This window comes from Trichosurus vulpecula, chromosome 5 (genome assembly GCF_011100635.1).
Source record: "Trichosurus vulpecula isolate mTriVul1 chromosome 5, mTriVul1.pri, whole genome shotgun sequence".
NCBI classification, from domain to species: Eukaryota; Metazoa; Chordata; class Mammalia; order Diprotodontia; family Phalangeridae; genus Trichosurus; species Trichosurus vulpecula.
Window position 1 is genome coordinate 285,250,806 of NC_050577.1, and position 20,737 is coordinate 285,271,542.

Here is a 20,737-nt window from a genome sequence, read left to right on the forward strand (position 1 = left end):
CCTCTTTCCCACTGCGTGGCTATTTACAGGTAACAGAAAAAACAGGGATCCACAGCCTCTGGACTAGCATTCCCAAACTGGCTCTCAAGTTGTGGCTTCTAAGCTGATTTCTTGGCCAGAGGAAGAGCGAGAGAAACAGCTGGTCTCTTTTCACGGAAATATAGTTTTCCCTGAGTGTCGATGTGTTGAATGCGATCCTGGACAAATCTTACGTGTCAGACTGTGCTGTGAGCGGCATGAAGCCTCAGGCACGGAGCACGACGAGGTCTGAGGCAGGGTGATGGTATCACGAGTTCAGTAGCACGGGGAACTTGCTAACCCCGCCCTGTTCTTTTCAGAATGCCTGCATCTGAATCAGGGGTTTTAAACAATAGGTCCAAATGACCTTGAAGCCCAAGAGAGATCCAGGTACTTGCTTTCTCAAACAAGTCCCTAAGATCAGCTTCCTTTTTGCAGCTGAATTTCTCATAAAGGTGGAGGGAAGACTAGCCAGCTGTAGAATTCCCGTATCAGCATGACACACGGCCCTTTAAAGACGTGGATTAGGGAATAAAAAGATGAAGCAGCCTCCCCTCAAATGGTTTTTCTCACCTTTCAGAAAATCCTTGTTATTGTTAGTAGGATTCTCTGACTAGTGACCAACATTCAAAACATTGTTTCTGCAATAGTAACATGAAGGACCACAGACAGCTCCCTAGGAAGCTTTGCCCTTCTGATTCATCTCATTTGAACTGATTCTTAGTCAAGTACGAAGGAACACACCTTCAAATCAGTTTGCACTAGACTCTTGGGGAGAAAACAGTCTATCGAGTTTGCAAATTATATATTGACACCGAAAGGAGATGACACTTCTCAAAGCCACAATTTTTTCCAAGCCCTTCAATGCAGTCTTCAAATAGAATTCTAAGCAAAGGTTCCACTGAAAATTGGAGCATATTTAATACCATAAATTGATCAAAATCCTGGAATACTAAATCAATTTTTTCATAAAAATCATTTCTATAATACTAGTTTTATCATTACAGTGGTTAGAGCCCCCTGGAATTGGAGTCAGGAGACCTGGGTTCAAATTCTGGCACTTATTAGCTGTGGGACCACAATCAAGTCAATTAACTTATGTGACCTTCAGTTTCTTCATTTGTAAAATGGGTATAATATATATTACATATATTATACCATATATAATAATTGGTATAATGTTATAATAGTAATATTACATAATTAATAATACTGTTATATAACATCAGAATATATTCTTTTATATTATTATGTAATATTATAATAGTACTGTTATGACATATTACATAATATGTTATAATATAACAATGAGTATAATATATATAATATTTGTACTATCAGCATTATAACATCGTTGTAAGGAAGGGCCTTGGTAAACCTTGAAGCATTATATGAAAGCATTATATGAATTTCAATTTCCTTAATGAAAAAGATCTGGGTCCATAAGTTAAATCAATGAGATATCATTGTCAGGTAATAAATGTGTATATGGTGAGTATGTGTGTGTACACACACATATACATATATGTATATGAAATCTTTTCTATTACTTGACATTGGTAGAGTTTCTCTCAAGGAACCAGGGTGGTTGAAAATTTATACATGTGTATGCATTTACATATGTTCATATATATGTATACAATACATGTGTGTATGTGTATGTGCATGTATGTATACCTGGTGCCTTGAAATAAACTCTACTAATATAAAATAATATGAAAGTTTTTCTATTCATTAATTAGAACAGATGTCCTTTTCCATTGGAAAATTTAATTGCCAAAGATTTTCAGCCATGTCACAAATGAAATTTTCCAGAAAGTGTATTTTATGATAATGTGTAGGACTAACACATGATTGAATTGGTAGTGTTTATTTCACTAGTATTTTCAAAATTAGAATTCAGCAAATATTGCTGGGATGAACCTGCTTCATTATCATTACTAAACTACTCAAAAGACAGCCTGCATTTCAGAATTAGTTCTCAAAAAAAGCCACAAATACTCTCCTAGGACTTGGTGATTTCTTTAAATGGTAACTCAGTTTGATGCATGATTCCAGGACCAGTTCTTTTCAAGATATCCATGACCAACTAAATGCAAGTGAGAATCCTTTCACCAGGTTTTATACTCACTCAATCTGACCTTCGGAATTCATTCCTGAGTTCTATTTTACTTGTGATTCAAACAGAAATATTTCTACTTATCACATGTTCTTAAATTTTTTCTTTGCATTTCTACATCTAGGATTCTTCACCCAACTATAATGTCTACAGTATAAATTCCCCAAATGTTTTCGAGGAGTTCATAAAAGTGAATTTCTAGTGTGCCCATCTTTTATGTGATCAAAATGCAGAAGTTTTCAAAGTAGACTGAGAAAAGTACGCTGAACATACGAAAGATTAGGAGGCTCACCACAATCCTCTTTTTCTATTCTACTATACATACAGAAATGTTCATTTCATCTGGTATTTGTTAAGTTTTGTTAATTTGTAACAATAAAATAAAATAAAATAAACTGAAGAGATCATTTTATAATCCTCTTGGTTAGTTCATCTAAGGCAGTCATGAGAAAAATATATAGTACTGAACCTGGTCTAGGGCTGACACCTTCTTTGCCGTCCAAGGGTCACAGTCACGGTACCTTGAATAAAGGGAGAGCCCACAGAATACTGCACAGGTGAGAATTGCCCAGAGTCCTACAAGATTTATGTAAAGGGACCTAAATGGAATAAACAAATGGTTAATAAATCAATCATTTATGTTCAAAGGATTTTAGAAACTAAAATTACAGCTAGATGGTGAAGAGGAAGGAGCCCTGAGCCTGGAGTCAGGAAGACCTGAATTCAAATTCAGACTCAGATACTTAATCCTGGATAAATCACTTAAACTCTGCCTGCCTCAGTTTCCTCATCTGAAAAATGGGGGTGATAATAGCACCTACCCCCCAGAGCTGTCATGAAGATCAAATGAGATAATATTTGTAAAACACTTTGAAAACCTTAAAATATTATAGAAATGCTGGCTCTTATTGTTATTATCATCATTATTACTATCTGTGTGACCTTGGAAAAAGACCCTTAACACTCTTAGCAATAATAAAGAATGTCACCTTCTGACAGAAAGATGATGGACTCAGGGCATAGAACGAAACCTACATTTTTGGACGTTGCCAGCCTGGGAATCTCTCTTTCTTAACTACGCAAACCTGCTAGAATGTTAGAAGGGTTGGTTTTTTTTGTTTGTTTGTTTTGTTTTTGTTTTTTCTAAAGGGGAAGGGGAAAGTTAGGTGGTAGAGAAAATAAATGCATGCTAATTGAAATAAAATCAAAGATTTCACTGACTTGGGGTAGAGGTAAGATGACAGTGTAGGTAGCGAGTATGTCTGATACGTTTATGATGTTAGCAGACTCATTGAGTGAGCAAGAAACAAAATAATGCCACATCCTGGTGAATATAGGGATGTATGCTGAAGGGTAGGGGCAGGTGGGTGGCACAGTGGATAAAGTGCTGGGCCTGGTGTCAAGAAGATATTTTCCTAAGTTCAAATCTGGCCTTAGATACTTCCTAGCTGTATGACCCTATCTGCCTCAGTTTCCTCATTTGTAAAATGAGCTGGAGAAGGAAATGGTGAACTACTCCAGTATCTCTGCCAAGAAAACTCCAAATGGGGTCATGAAGGGTCAGACACAACTAAAAATGACTGAACAAAATGCTAAATGGTAAAGTCTGTGATGGAGTAGAGGGATGATCCTGATAGTGAAGTCTCTCCACTAAGGGGTAGGGAAGAAAGGGGACTATGCTGACAGGATAGCCCGAGAATGTATTTGTGGGATTCCAGTAGGGAAGTCCTTCTAGGAGCTTCCTGCCATCAAAAATGGAGGACAGGGTGGCTAGAAACCACAGCTATAACTTTCTCCATAGGATTTGGGTTACAAGGATGAATGGATTGGGACTCCAGCTCCAGACCTTTCCTTTCTCAGGCCATTTATCCCATTTGCCCATGGCCTTGCTAGATGACTGGCCAGTTCACTCTACTTTGATAAGTTGGGGGGGGGGTGTTACTAAGATGTTACTAGCATAGGGATTTCCCACTGAGGATGTTCCCTGCTAATCCAAAGTTGATAGGCACTGATTCTGCAATTTATAGTCTTACAGAGTCATCTAAGGCATTGAGGGTTGGCCACACAGCTGGTGTGTATCAAGGACAGGACTGGAAGCCCATGCTGACTCTTAGGGTAGCTCTCTAACCACTAAACTAGACAACCTCTAAAACTCATTCATACTAAACTGTTAAGAAATACTTCCTGAAACCTGAAGAATATATTTCTAATGATGGGAACTTTAGGCACTGCAGCAGGCCAGCAAGGAAGATATTTTTTGTCTTAGTGTGCCATTTCTTCAAATCGTCCCATGTAAACAACCCCCTCTTCTCACTGTAAGGCTGGCACAATTTAGACCAGTTAAGTTTTGTAAACTAATTCAATTGATAAAATTGTGGGGGAGTATCATGTAATAATTCACACTAAGGTCCAAAGGGTTTGAGCTAAAAATGATTTTTGTTGTCGTTTCAGTCATGTTCCAATCTTCATGGCCCCTTTTTGGGGTTTTCTTGGCAGAGACACCAGAGTGGTTTGTCATTTCCCTCTCCAGTCCATTTTACAGATGAGGAAACTGAGGCAAACAGGGTTAAGTGACTCACCCAGGGTCACACAGCTAGTAAGTGTCTAAGACCAAATTTGAAGTCAGGGAGATGAGTCTTCCTGACCCCAGGCCTGGTAGTCTATCCACTGCACCACTCAGCTGCCCTAAAAATTACTTAATGGTGCCTGAAGCAGTAAGAGGTTGCTCAATCACTTCACAAATATATTTCTCCTCTGTGACAAGAAGTATGCACATGTTTGGGACATTATAGATTTTTTCTGCAGTGATTGTTCACGACCATGCTCACAATAATTTTGGTGGTCATGTAGCAATTACATCAGTTTTCATATGTGGAAGTGGAATAAAATATTTTATAATTATAATTATATAAAATGAATTTTAATTTGAAGATTTGGGTGCAAAATTAATCAGTGTAAGGACTTAATAAATCAAAAAGAATGCAATGAGTGGAATATTAAGTTAATCCAGAGGTTCACAATTTTTTGTTTTTGTTGAAATGGATTCTCAGAACAACATAATATATGCGTGTGTATGTGTACGTATATATACATATCTGTGTATATATTATGGAACATTTTATGTCATTTTATATCATTTTTAATTTCGACCAGACCCAGAGCCTGAATTAATGAGTAACTGGAAGAAGATCCAGGACCTGGGCTTCTTTGTTCTCTGAGTAAACTCAGAATACCCCTACCTCTGTCAACAAGACCAGATCAGAGTGACCTAAGGACATTCTTACCCCTGTTAGCCATTGAAGGATGAGACCCTAACCCGAAGAGAGACTACCTCGCTCAATATTAACTGACCTTTGTCAACATCCTTTACAACCCTATTCCATTAAGGAAAATCCTCTTCTTGTATCATGGTTAAACATACATGGGGGTCATGGAGGTGAGGTAACGCAGGCTTGCTAGGTCTGCTAAAATAATGTATATAAGTTTTCTCATTCCTTTGTTCAGACAGCCAGAGCCTATGCTCTGACTCCTTGTACGTACAAGTAAGCTAGCTTAGCTATGCTTTAAGGGAGAATCATAAACAACATGGATTTTTCTATCACCTATCTCTGTTGTTTCCTTCAACCAAACTTTCAGGTTTAACAATATGCACACATGTATGTGTACATACATATACAAATAACACACATATGTGTATGATGCACATATACGTGTGCATACATATCTGTATATAGATATATATCTATGTATATGGAGCCACTGCCCTACACCAAGATATCCCTTGTCATCATCTTTATCATCGTTGTTGTTATATAAGGAGAGATATAAGAAGAGATAGTCTTTTATGAGGAGTGAAGGATGCTTAAAGAGTATTGATGTGTATACTGGGATTTTGCTTACATTTTTGCATGGAATCTGTTTTTGCAGGAAATATATCGCTGGACTTGGGATTGGTTAATACCATAGATAGTGGTCCACGTGAAGGTCCCACCGATGATGATTGTCCAAAAGGTATGTCTTTGCAAAGGGTTTGGGTTGAAGCTAAATGGAAAAGAATGGGGGAGAGAGAATGTCAACCTGTCACACACAAAAAACAACACTGCTGAAATATTTCACATTTGAGGTAAATGAAATAAAGAGTTATTTCTTTGACATTCATGACATAAGGGGAGGAAGAGTGCCTGGTTTTTATGTAGATACCCATGAATGTCAATGTTCCTGTTTTTCTCCTCCACAAAAAGATGGTGTTGACTAAACCAATAGTGTCAAACTCCAGTATAAATTTGGCACCATTAATTTGTATATGAAGATCCCTTCAGAGTACAAATTGACTTAATTTTAAGATATAATATTATTCATGTTTTTAATCCCTCTTTTTAATGTTTTATTTATTTTATTTTTAATTTATGGAATAAAACATGGTATAATAAAAAGAATAGTAATTGCACACTGTGAGAGATGGGTAAAAGTTAGGGAAAGTTAGGTTTCCACAGAAGAGTTAATTGAGTTCCACAGAATAATTAATTAAGTGTCAGCTGAAACAAAGAAGAAGTAAAGATTAGCCAGGAGGAGGGTCCCAAGCCAATAGGAATAAAGTTTGCGGTTTTGCGGAAGCCACAGATTCAGGATGCTATCCAGGATGTTAGGAAAACTGGTCTAAACTGGACAGATAACGGTCAGGGTTGAAGAGAAAACTGGGTCAAATGGCTTTCATGCATGCTTAATTGGTCAATTGAATATTACCTTACACACCCACAGGGAGGAGTTTTCTGCCATTTTTGAACATGGGACATATGCTGGGGGCGCATAGGGAAGATTGTGACCTAGAAAGGAGCAGACCAATCCATTCTCTGAAGGGAGGTACTGAGCTGATGGTGCATCAATCTATGTCAGTCTAACAGAAAAAATTTGGTCTCACTCCTGTACTCCCCATTCCCTCTTCCTTAAGAAGGGTGGAGTCTGCTCCTGGCCAGGAACATTTACCAATTCCTTTGAATTTCTCAAGAATAATGAATTGCCCTTGATACCAGAATTTCAGTGTCAAGTGTATTTCTAACACACATGAAACTGGAAATCTATTATGCCCAACTTGCTATTCCTTTTAAATATATGTAAATTTTTCAAAAATTTATTTTGTTAAATATTTCCCAGTTACATTTTAATCTGGGTCAGTACATACTAAGAAGTATTATGATACCTGTAGCCCACATGTTTGACATGCAGGTACTAAATAATCTCTAAAGTTCTCACTAAGTCAAGCCTATTGTGATTCTGACCATTCATATATTTGCTATTTGGCTTTTTAAAAGACAGTGCAGTACAGTATCACAGAAACATATTTTAAAAAACTTTTTAGTTCAACTAAAAATATTAAGAAATAATATTTCTCTGCTTTGAAAGCCCTTTCAAGACTCCCCCTTTCTCTTCTTGGAAAGGTGACCAATTAGTCAAAGACAAAAGGTCTTCTTTAAGGAAATAGATTAGGGATGGAAATTAAATTTTGAACAAAGAATACCTCTTCTCTTGTTAAGATCCTTCCTTTCCCCTCAAACCCTGAAGCAAATGAGCTGAGACCTACCGTTTTCATGTTTTCATTCAGAAAGAATTTAAATACTGGTTTTTGGGTGGAGACCTTTGCTATACTGGAGGGGAGGAATCCAAGAAAGAATGGAGTTGCAAGTAGATTTTTAGGATAATATGACTGACTCCATTTTGTGCTCTATTTGCTATTAATGATGTTTCTTTCTTTTTCTGTGTAATGCAACATATTGAATGACTACTTCCACATTCCCCTTTCCCCAATCACTTTACAATTACAAAAAACAAAACAAAACAAAAACAAACAAAAAACCTCAAAGAACTTTGAATAGCTCCAAGAACTCACCACCTTTTCTTTCCCCAACTGAAAAGGTGGGGTAGGACTTTTGCAAAAGTTAATTAACTCACTGACTGATAAAGAAGACGGCCGTTTTCTTTGGTCTGATTTAAATAGCTATGCGAAAGGGCTTTGTAATGGTTTTAGCATCCCCTTTTTCTTTTCCCAAAAATGTACCTTCTTTTTACCTGCCCTACCTGGTCTTACCCAAGACTGCTTTCTAAGCCTATGGGGCCAACCTGATTTTACCCAAACTCTGATTCATATAGCTCCAGAGGAAAGACCATAATACACACACACACACACACACACACACACACAATCTGTGGAATTATTGGACACACATGTCCATCATCTATGAGGGTGTGTGTGTAAGACTCTTGAGTGGATAAACAAACTGCAGTATACCTATCTGTACCCTATGCTGGTTTATACATGCCTAGCAAGGACCCTAAAAATTCTAGCAATAGTATACTTATTGCTGTTCTGGAATATTAATCCCAAACTACTTTTAACATATTATTACTTTTTCCTTGTTCAAGATTCCTATGTTACTTCAAATCGTCTTGAGGTAGAGGTATTCATCCAGGGGCAGCTAGCACAGTGGATAGAACACAGGGCCTAGAGTCAGGAAGACCTGAGTTCAAATCTGACTTCAGACACTAGTTGCAGGACCCTAGGCAAGTCACTTAACTCTGTTTGCCTCAGTTTCCTCATGTATAAAATGAGCTGGAGAAGGAAATGGCAGACCACTCTAGTATCTTTGCCAAGAAAAGTCCAAATGGGGTCACAAAGAGTCAGAAATCCAACAACAAATCTCAATGGCCAGAAATCTGTTCGTTTATATGACGTATTAATTGCGCATACTGGTATATACAATGTCTGCAATGAGTGATATATGAATTGTTATCATTGAGGATCATACTGTTCTTTCTACTGTCATTACATTTTGTAAGGTAATAGATTACAGCTATAGTTCCTGGTACAGTGGATCTGAGATAGGATCATATTGCTATCTTATCATAGAATATAAAAAGTATTAGGTAAATGTTGTAAATGCTATGCTAGGGATTTGTAAATTATCCTCTCCTTAACACCTTGTAGTTTCCCAATACTCTCGGTTGCTCTAAGATTAAAGCAGTCTGACACAGCTTAACTAGACCTGTTTACCACCTGAGTGTCCTAATTGTCTAGGGGAGGTAAGCCAAATTTAATTGTATATTTCTGTGATAAAATCGACAATGCTATTTCAATCTGGAGTGTGCACTAGCTGGTACAATTATAAAAGCCCAGTGCCTTCCTTATCATAGAAACCTATTAAATCAGCTCCAGATGGGTTTGGGAGGGTTCCACATCATTCCTAAACTGGAGAACCCCATGAGCACTCTATTTTCCTCCTTGATGGATGAAATTGTCTAGCAGGCCATATAGGACACTCTGATGTAGATTAAGCAATAATGTGAGATTCAAAATTCCTTGAATGATAAGCAGAGGGCCATACCTGATGAACTCACTCATCAATATTGACTTATCAGTTCAAATAATCAGTAATTCCTTCTGACTTAGGGCTGTACAATTATTCTGGAAGTTCTCAGATTGAGAGTGCAGCCTTCCATGATGCCCCTTCCATGCCAATGACCCCATGAAGTGAATCTAGGCATGACTCAGGAATGCATAGAAGCATTCAAGTAGGACAGAGTAGTCCATCACAACGAATGGGCATGCAACCTCTCAGTTAATAGTATGTGCTTCTGGAATAATGCCAAATGTCTGGTGCAAAACATGGAATTCATGAACTTTGCAGCCTTTCCAGCCATCCAGTTGCAGTGTGCTACAAAAGTTGAGATGAGGGCATAGTTACAATACTCGATAAGATTTGTTGGATTGCACAAATACTAAGGATGTTCTCCAGATGAGAGTTACAGTTATAATAAAAGAATCGGTATATAGATTTCAGAATATCTGTCCTATCTACTGAGCCAATTGACCAGCAGGATAAAGTTGCAATGGTTTTTATATTGGACCTCCTCGATCTCAGTTAGAATTGCTAATCTGCATATCCTTGTGGCTACTGTTAGAGCATAAAAGGCTGGCTGGAGACTGCAATATGACTGGTCACTGCATTCCTTTCGGTACCCTAAGGGACACTGTTCTAACATCTACAATAGCTCTGATTGCCTCACTTTTTCTAAATTAGCTATATTAACTGAAAGCACAAGTAATGCCATCTTTTGAACCGAGTCGTATATTTCACTACTGCTTAAAACATACAAAATTGAGATCTAAAATGAACAAATGCGGGCAGCAAGGTGCTGCAGTGGATAGAGCACCAGCCCTGGAGTCAGGAGGACCTGAGTTCAAATCTGGCCTAAGACACTAGCTGTGTGACCCTGGGCAAGTCATATAACCCCAATCTTCTGCCAGTTATAAAATAAATGTAGATTATGCCTCAATTAATTATGCTGTTAGCACAAAATGGGGGAAGCATGGAAGTACCTTTAAAAACCTCCTTTTTAGTTCAACTGAAATTAAGAAAAAATATTTCTTTGGCCTAACAGCCCTTTCCAGACTTTCTTCCCCCCCCCTCCCTCACCCCCCACCCCGCCCCCCACCACCCTCACCCCCCCCCCCCCCCCCCCCCCCCCGTTGGTAACCAAAAATGGGCTCCTTAGCACTTAGTTCAACAAGTGCCCTTGAATAGTTTGGCTTTTGTTCCCTTTGAGTAATTCATTGAGCCTTACTACGTGCTAAGCCTCAGGCCCAAACCCCTATCAGGTGTAAAACCTTAGTGGGTGTAGATCGGCAACTAAGGTGGGGCCCAAGGTGGTGCTAACTCCAGGGAGGGCCTAGTTTACATGTCTGGGAGAGCAGAGGCTTTTAGACCACGTAGGTTTAAGTCCGCCTCTTTGTGACGATTCTAGGTCACGTGGGTGAGTCGCATGTGTGACTCACCCCTAACACTGAAAAAGATATAAAAACCAGGGGTTGGCTGTCTGTTCTTTGGAGCTCCTCCTTACAGCAGTGGTGGCATGTGACTCTGGGCCAGCCCTTGTTCTGAGCTCCTGGGCTGAACCTAGATGTTGGTAACTGAATCTGTATTGGGTCTGTCTGTTGATGTTTATAATTTTTTTGTACTTTGTTCTGAAGTTCAGGATGCTGGTTTTTTCCCCTGAACTAAGTGAATGCTGTCTGTATGCTGGATTAAAGTAAACTTGTCAACCCCTTCACCTTGCTTTCCTTAGTTAAGCAGATCAAAAGAACCTGTGCTGTTGGCAGCTTTCTGGGTGCTGGCTGTGGATGGATCTTACACCCCCACAGAAACTGCTAGCTGGATTGTTGAAACACCCCCCGAACCCAAGAAAGGTGGATTCTAAATTGAAGACAAAAGGCCTTCCTAAGGAAATGGATTAAGGATAGAAAATAAATTTTGAACAAGGAGCACCTCTTATCTTGTTAAGATCCTTTTGCTCCCCACACCTTAAAATAAGCAAACTACGACACCCTCTCTCCATTCACAAAGGATTGGGATAGTGATTTCTAGGAAGACACCCTTGTGATCCTTAAGAAAAATAGTCAAGAAAAGAATCTAGTACTGAATATTATTCTGGAATACTACCTCAAACTATATTTTAATATATTATTATTTTTCCCTTATTCAAGATTGCTATAAATGTTATCTCAAATTGCTTTGCAGTAGAAGGACATGTCCAAGGTCATGGGAAAGGGGGTGATGCCAGTTTGGACATTGTCTTTCTGTGTCTGTCTCTTTGTCTCAGTCTCTATCTCTCTCCCCACCCCTCCCCTGAAATGTTTGAATATTAATGTTAAATTAAATTCTTTCTGGCAGACTTGTGCCTAAAAAACAGAGTATTGTACTAATATTGTTTCTTCTGTGACAGATGAGAGAGTGATGGAACTGAAATATGGAGAGGTCTGGGTTCAGATCTTACGTCTGACACATATTTGGTCTCTGAACATGGACAAGTCACCTACTCTCTTGAAGGCATGGCCCACTAGGGGCAGCCAGGCAATGCAATAGAATTCAGAGGTTCCCAAACTTATTTGGCCTACACACCCTTTAAAAAAATTACTCCTACCCCCCTGGAAATCTACTTTCTTTAATCCTTAAACAGTTTTTTTGAAATTTCAAAAAATATAAAATATTTTTAAATGATGCATCTTAATTTTAATAATTTATTGTAAATTTGTGTTTTTTTCCTGAATTGAAATTGTGATGATGTAACATTGCTTCATGTAACTGTATAGTATTGCACCATAAACAAGTCATTGCATGCACATATTCCTGCTGATGCCCGCTGGACTTCCCGACAATGTGCATCTGCCAACATTTGCTTATTAAGACCTTTCGTGGGACTTGACCACTGATGAGTTATATCTTTCATTTTGTGTGTTTATTTGGAAAATAACGTAATCACTACAACTTTAACTCTGTTAAACAACGGATGACACATATACAAACAATTTTTCAAAATTTTCTTCTCTTTTTTCCTTATAGTTCCATTATTTTTATTCATCTCCCCCCAATTGCACCTGAGGCTACTACCACCCCCATCATTCCAGTGCTCCCAGGCGGGGTCTGTATCACCCACTTTGGGAACCTACAGAATAGATAGAACACTGGGCTTGGGAGTCACAGAGAGTTGGGACACTACTGAAGAACAACAAAATGGGGATAATAATAGCCACCTACCTCATAAGGCTAGTGTGAGGATCTAATAAGATAATAATTGTAAAGTCCTTAGCACAGTGCCTGGCACATAGTAGGGGTTTATAAATGCTTGTTCCCTTCTCTATTTCCCCTCCCCACCAAAAAAAAACCCATCCCCAACATCTGTCATTTTCTAAGAGTCACATGAGAAGCTTCAAGTCTGCCAGGGATCACACAGCTAGTATGTATATGTTAGAAGAAAGACTTGACACCATATCTTCCTGCCTCCAAGGTCAGTCTTCTAACCATTATGCCAAGCTGTATCTTTTAGTCGCTAACTACTGATATTATCCCCGTATTACAGAATAAGGAAACTGGGTATCAGAGAGGTTAAGTGACTTGCCCACAGTCTCAGCTAATAAAATGACAGAAGTGGGATTTGAACCCTACTCTCTCCTGATTCCAAGAGTATAATGATGAAAGAGCAACCCCAAAGTGTGTCATATCAACCTTAAATGCTTATTTACTGTCTACTTTCATGCCACCCTTACTACTATTTTAAAGCCTACTGTGTTTCTATTGAAAATTTATTCTGCTTATTGACTAACTCACAAATACCATAACAGAAAGAATAAATGGAAACTTACTCCCAGAAGTTCAGTCTTCCTCCATAATAGGAATCATTTAGAATATTGTTGATTCCACCTTGAACCACAGTAGCCTGTATGATCACGGATGCAAATCCTGCCACCATGATGCCAACTTGGAAAACATCTGTCCAGACAACAGCTTTGAGACCACCCTTCATTGGGAAAAAGTACATTGGGAATATTACCATTCTGATGATAAGATCATCAGAATATTACCATTCTATCGACAAGATCATAGATTGTGGGTAAAAAGTTCAATTGGAGTATTACCATTCTATTGACAAAATCAAAGAGTTAGACCTGTGAGGGCTTTTAGAAGCCATTTAGTCTAGCCTCCTTGTTTTATAAGTGAGGAAACTGAGACCCACTTATATTATTATAAGTGGCTTGCTTAAGGTTAAATAGCTGGCAAATGGCAGAGCTAGGATTTGAACCTCGATTTCCTGACTTGGAATCCAGCTTTCTTCCCATCACACTGCCCCATCAGGTCACAGCATAGCACTATATCCAAGATTTCTTCCCCCAACTATTCTTCCCTATTCCACCCCCTAGCCCTACTCCCCTCCACCCTGCCCCCTCTACTGCTGCCAAAGAATCAAGCAAAGCCAAGGAAGATATAATAATTCTGACCTGACCATCCTTCTGGTGTAATTAAAGAAATATGGGCAATTGAGTTTCTGTCATAAAAAGAACAGTGCCTGCCTATGGGAAATTTAAATTGTGCAAAGCCAATGAGCAGTGCCCCTGTAGAAACTAGGGATGAGCATACCATTGTACAGTAGAAAGTGCAGACCACCCCAGTGGCAATGACCGCGCCCCACAGATCGAATCCAGTGACTGCAAAAACAGGAAAAACAAAAGCATCCTCATGAAATGCTATGGTGCCATAGCCTTTTGAAAGTTACATTCCAAAGTTCAGAAAGCTGTTGTAAAACAATATAGCCACAGTGCAGAGAGTACTCGATTTGGAGTCTGAAGACCCGAGTCCAACTGCTATGTGAGCTTGAGCAAATAACTCCATCTCTCTGAGTCTCAGTTTCCTCTCTTGAAAGATGAGAGGTCTGGACTAAATGAGCTCCCAGATCAAAGGATCTAGAGCTAGACTGGACCTGAGAGGTCATCTGGGGCCAAGCCCCACATTCTATAGAGAAGGAAAATGAAGCTCTATATGATTTACTCAGGCTCACACAGCTAGATAGCAGAAAGCCAAGATTTAAACTCAGATCCTCCAACACCAAATCCATATCTTTCCAAATCTTCCCAATATACCATACTTCTGAGGCCACACCTAACACCAAATCCTTTGATTCTACATGTGAGACAGATTGGGTTTAACAGATATCATCTTCTATTTACTTCTCTAATACCTTCCAGTCCAAAACAATATAATTTAGTTAATTTATCTTGAAGAAGAGGCACTCCAGGTCTCTTCTTGTTCTATTATCTTGTGGTTTTACGATTCCAAAATATGGATGCACAGTAAGGAGAGAGAAACCACAAGCTGAGCTTTAGAGCTCAATGGGATGTTAGTCTACAGAGAAGGAAACTGAAGACAAGTGATATGGCCGCAGAGATGAGTGGACCTGCCCAAGGTCATGCAGCTAGTAAGCACCTCAGGTGACATCTGGACCCAATTCTTCTTGACTCTACTTCTAGCATTCCATCTTTCACACCACATTGAATCTATCTATCTATACACACATACACACACAAACACACATATATATATAATATATATGTGCATATATATATATAAGTTCATATATATATATGTGTGTGTGTGTATATATATATATATATATATATATATATATAGAGAGAGAGAGAGAGAGAGAGAGAGAGAGAGAGAGAGAGAGGATATATAGAGAGGAATGGAACACATATTTCTATTTCCTATAAGCAAAGAGGTCAGTGCTGGTGGTGGGGTGTCAGGTAAAAGAAGAGTCCTTACAGCTGGATGTTTAGAAAGGATAGAGCTCAGAATTGTGTTCTCTCTCCTTCCATTCATTAAAGGAGCTGGGTAATAGAAGTGGTTAGAATAAAGATTGTCCTTTCAGCCAACGAGGACTGGAAGGTGATTCGAATGGCAATAAAAATGATAACAATTACAAAAATAGCTAGCATGTATATAGTACTTAAGTATACAAAACACTTTATGTGTTATCTCATTGGACCCTTGCAGCAACCTTAGGAGGTAAGTGCTTTTATTATTCCCAGTTTACAGATGATGAAACTAAGGCAGACAGACGTTAAGAGACTTGCCCAGGGTCACATAGCCAATTTTGAACTCAGGTCTTCCTGACTGCAGGTCTGTTGCTCTGTGCACTGTGCCACCTAGATGCTCCATCCCCATTTTACAGATGGGGAAACTGAGACTTAGTAGCTCACGGTTAGTAGGAAGGAATATATTCCCAGACTTCTGTGGCTGAAATCCTCACACCCAACCCCCCTCTTTCAAGGCAACACTGTGTTATGGAAGGAACACTGGATTCAGAGACAGAGAATCTGGGTGCTAACAACAGCATCTACCTCTCAGGGTTTTTATGAGCATCAAATGTGATAATAAGTGTAAAGCATTTAGTACAGTATATGGCACACAGTGGGTGATGTATAAATACTTATTCCTTTCCTCCTCCCTCTTATGATTTAATTTAGTTCCATAGAGAGACTAAGGCACTAATAAGAATAAAGGCCCCAGATATTTCAACAGATGAAAGTTAATGTTCCTAGACTTTCATTTCCTAAATTAAAATTAAAACTTAATTTCACTTAGAAACAAATAGGTAATTTGTAAAGATTGTGTCTAATAGCTAATAGATCCATTCATGAAATATGAAATAAACCAATGTATTGTATTGTAGTTACAAAGGGTCCTGAGCTTACTAGACAGAATGGTGGGTATCAGAGACACATTCTTATGGTGATTTCAAAGTACATCCCAAGTATCTGATGACTAGTTTTATTATATCTATTGTAAAAATCAGGAAAAGTTCAAGTTCCATAGTATCATGATTCCAAGAATTTGTTATCAGCACCAGGTTATAACCATAACCATATCTATTATTAAGATGAGAACAGAGATAATGGACTGCCCCATTAAGGAGCTAGGACTAGAATGCTGAATTCCATGCTGGTCTTCCAAACATAAAGTCCACTAGCCCATTTTCCTTCAGATTTAGATCTGGTGAGATCACAAAAGATGTCATCTCTTACAATCTTGTTTCTATCAAAGGTTTGAGACTACCGTGATCCTTTTCTTTCCCAAAGAAATTACCCCTAGGCTGAGTGTGATGGTCAACTGCAATCCCAGCTATCCTATGACCAGGGAGACTGAGACTAGTCGATCTCTTGAGATTGAGAGTTCTAAATTTTAGTGGGCTAAGCCGATGAGGTTTTGGAACTAGTTCAGCACCAATGTGATGAAATGGGAGGGAACACCAGGTTGCCTAAGGAGGTTTCAATGAGCCCAGGTCAGAAATGAAGTAGGTCAAAATGACACTGCTATGCCAAAGTGGATTGAGTCCATGATAGATAGATAGATAGATAGATAGCGAGAGAGAGAGAGAGAGATAAAGATAGGTAAATAGATGGGTAGCTAGATGGGTGGATAGGGAGATCAATCTAAAATTGGGTCATTGTAATATTTTTAAAGCAAAAAAGAAAAAGCTTGTTAATTGAAAAAAATAAACAAATAAATAAAGTACATAGAAAAAAATAGAAGTTGAGCAGAACATATAAACAGCCAGGACAATTTTAAAAGTCATGTGTAGAACTTGCTTCTTAGTCTTTTGCTTAAAAAAAAAGCAAACATATACTTTTTAAAAAGTGTTATGAAATGGAAATTTGTGATTTCTTTTGGAATTTATGTCTCTTTGAGTTCAAAGATTCTCATATTCTGTGAAGTTTTGTTCCCACGCAAAGACAGTTACTTTACACCTGTGTGAGAGAAGGAAACATTTCCCACACCTCTCTCATGAAATTGATAGGAGGTAACTTTGTGAACTGCAAAGAAAATAATAGATGGGGGCAGAGGGGAGTCAAATGAATTGAGGTCAAATCCTAACTGAACCACTTACTGTCTCTGAGACCTTGGGCACTTTACTTAACCTCTCTGGGACTCAGTTTCCTTAATTGTAAAATGAGAGGTTGATTTAGCTGACTTCTAAGGTGTATTCTAGTACCTATACTATCTAAGAGCCTTTGATCTTATGCTAGGATTCTATGATCCCATGAAGGTTGCCAAAGCTCATCTCCATCACTGCTACATCAACCAATCCTACTCCTTATTCCCTGAGAGATGACTGCTCTCATCCAAATGTAAGTACAAGCAGCATTGTTGACTCTTCAAAAATTTACCTTGATTCAAAGCAAGAGCCGGAGCATAAATAACAATTCCAGTATACAGAATCTAGAAAAGGAAAGCCAGACTTTAAAACTGAAATAATACAATTTAACAGTATGTGAATTTTATTATTAAAGTCTATTTATTGTTCAAGTTCACTGGTAACTCTCTTTCTATTATTTAACTATATTTTGTGCATGGAGGGAAGATGTCCACTCCCTCTTGTGTCCTCCAGCACATCTGGTTTCATCTCCAGAACAAGTGGGACCTAATATCTATGGACTCAATAATTAATTTTCATGCTTTGATGACCACATGTTTCATGAACTTTACAAATAGAATTATATGTATGGTCATCAATAGCTGATAAATGAATGAACAGTACAACTCCTTTTTACCCAAATGTTTTTACCTGCTCATCCTGGGTGGTCTCATTTTCCCCCATCAGCTCCATGAGAACCTTCTGAATTTCCCTTACCCTGATCCCTCCACCTGGGTCAGGACCCATTGGAAGGGGGCTTGCTGTTCCCTCCTGCATGTCAACCTTATTTATTGCTGGTTATCAGTTACTTTCCTACTCTCTGGCCGTTCCCTTCTATTGTGTTTATAATTTGTAGTTAATAATAATAATAATGCCTAGCACTATATAATGCTTTAAAGTTTACAAAGTACTTTTTACATGTTAACTCATATTTATGTTTACAATAGATAATGTACCCCATATATGGATACATATTTCATTTGGTTCTAATAAACTGTTGCCAACTCTGAGCATTATACCTTTTGGTATTTATGTACATATTTATGTACATTATCTTTCAGTTCCTACTAGACTATAAGCTTCATTAGGGAGGGACCAACTTGTATCCTTCTTTGTATTTAATATAGTGTCTTGCACACAATTAGGGACTCAATAAATATTTGTTGAACAGTTCAGGAATCTCCAGGGATGGACCACACCCGTACTTGGTCTGTTTTGAATTCTGGGCATCACATTTCAGCAAAGACATTGAAAAACTAGAGTCTATCCCTAAGGAAACAGCCAGAATTGGGAGGGCACTGGAGACGCCATTCATGGACGATCAAAGGGCCAGCCTACAGAAGAGAAAATTTGTGGCACCTGAGTTGAGAGTCATAGAGAAGCCAGGAGAGCTAAATTCAAGCATTTGAAAGGTTCTCATGGAAGAGGGTCTGAACTTGCTCTTCCTGCATCCAGAGAACTGAACTAGGGAGAAAAGCATCAAAGTGTCAGAGAGACAGAATTTGTCTATCAATTGAAGCTGTCCAACAGTGAAGCAAGCTTCCAAGGAATTGAGCTCCCCATTGATAGAGATCTTCAGATGGAAGCTGGACAAGCATAGGATTCCAGGCACAGAGTTGGATGGGATCTGCCTCATTCTGACCCTTCATCTTACACACGAGAAAACTGAGCTCCAGGGTGATGTGCTGAAAGTAACAGGTAGCAATAATCAAAGGTGAGATTGGAACCCAAGTCTTCTGTTCTGGAGCCAGTGCTCTTTCCACTGTCCCACACTGGAGATGATGTAAAAGGAATGCCTATTCAGCAGGACTTAATAGGCACTGAGGTCCCATCTAGCTTTGGCATTCTTCACTCCATGCTCCTATCTTTACTCTCTTCATTTAGCACAACTTTAGATAGATGTTTCCATATTTCTGCATATTCTTCATTTTTGTCTTTACAGGAGCATATTGTACTCACTGGTATTGCTTAGTCTGCTTAACTATTTCCTACCCAGTAAAATATAGACCTTATTTTTCTTAATGGAACTGCTTCCTAATAATTTGGCACCACTTTTTTTTAAACTTAAGGAGGCAATGAGGGTTAAGTGACTTGCCCAGGGTCACATAGCTAGTTAGTGTTCAAGGCTGGATTTGAACTCAGATCCTCCTGACTTCAGGGCCAGTGCTTTATCCACTGTGCCACTGAGCTGCCCCTGCACCATTCCTTTTTTTTCCTTAATAGTATTTCATTTTTTCAAATTACATGTAAAAATAGTTTTCAACATTCATTTTTGTAAAATTTTGAGTTCCAAATTTTTCTCTCTTACTACCTTCCCTCCTCCATCCCCAAGATAGCAAGCAATCTCATATAGCTTATGAGCATGTTAAACATATTTCCACATTAGTCATGTTTTGAAAGAAGAATCAGAACAAAAGGGGAAAACCACAAGAAAGAAAAAACAAAAAAGTGAAAGCAGTATACTTCAATCTAAATTCAGACTCCATAGTTTTTCTCTGGATGTAGATAGCATTTTCCACCATGAGTCTTTTGGAACTGTCTTAGATCACTGTATTTCTGGGAAGAGCTAAGTCTATGATAGTTGACCATCATAAATATTGCTGTTGCTATGTATAATATTCCCTTGGTTCTGCTTACTTCACTCAGCATCAGTTAATGTAAGTCTTTCCAGGTTTTTGCCGTGTGTGTGTGTGTGTGTGTGTGTGTGTGTGTGTGTGTGTGTGTGATGGAGAAAGCCTTAAGCATGTCCAGGAATTTTTATTGAGGGGAATGAGAGCCCCCCATTCCTAATCAACCATTTCTCTGAGCATTTCAAAGAATGACTTAAGGGTTGAATTGGCAGGGCAAGTGGGGATCATTAACTGTATACATTAGCTGCAGACCTCACTCAGCAGTTCAAGCCAGGTAGCATGACCAACTCCCCTTTTCTCCCTCTATATTCCTCTCCTACTTCCTGGAGAATTTGGATACAAGTTTGGCTGAGATATCATTCAAGTCACCATGGCAAAGGTCTACATGACTTTCAATGGTCAAAATGAAGAACAAAAGACTTCTACTTTTTCCCATTGGTTCCCTCCTCAAAGACCGACTAAATTTTGCCAAAATCCTTATCCACAATGAAGTGCTGAACCTGGTGAGTCAGGAAGGTTCTCTGTGACAGCCCTTTGCCACATCAGTAACCCCAAACACTTCAGGCAACAATTAGCATCCCTGGCTTCACAGTGACCTACTTTCCCAAGCTTCTGACTCCAGATTGAGCTAACTTCCCTGGTGTATTCCTGTGTTCCTGGATAGTTCTTTAGG

The 20,737-nt window shown here is 38.7% G+C and overlaps 1 protein-coding gene across 1 annotated transcript in view; it reads right to left on the reverse strand.

The window, feature by feature from the left end:
- The window catches only part of LOC118851633 (sodium-coupled monocarboxylate transporter 1-like), a 38,187-nt gene that overhangs the window by 8,883 nt on the left and 8,567 nt on the right, over nt 1-20,737 (reverse strand). The window contains exons 3-7 of the mRNA XM_036761142.1: nt 17,688-17,739; nt 14,101-14,168; nt 13,329-13,483; nt 6,038-6,178; nt 2,607-2,736 (exon numbers count right to left, since the gene is read on the reverse strand). Coding sequence (XP_036617037.1) covers nt 2,607-2,736; nt 6,038-6,178; nt 13,329-13,483; nt 14,101-14,168; nt 17,688-17,739 — 546 coding nt within the window. The remainder of the gene's footprint in view (nt 1-2,606; nt 2,737-6,037; nt 6,179-13,328; nt 13,484-14,100; nt 14,169-17,687; nt 17,740-20,737) is intronic.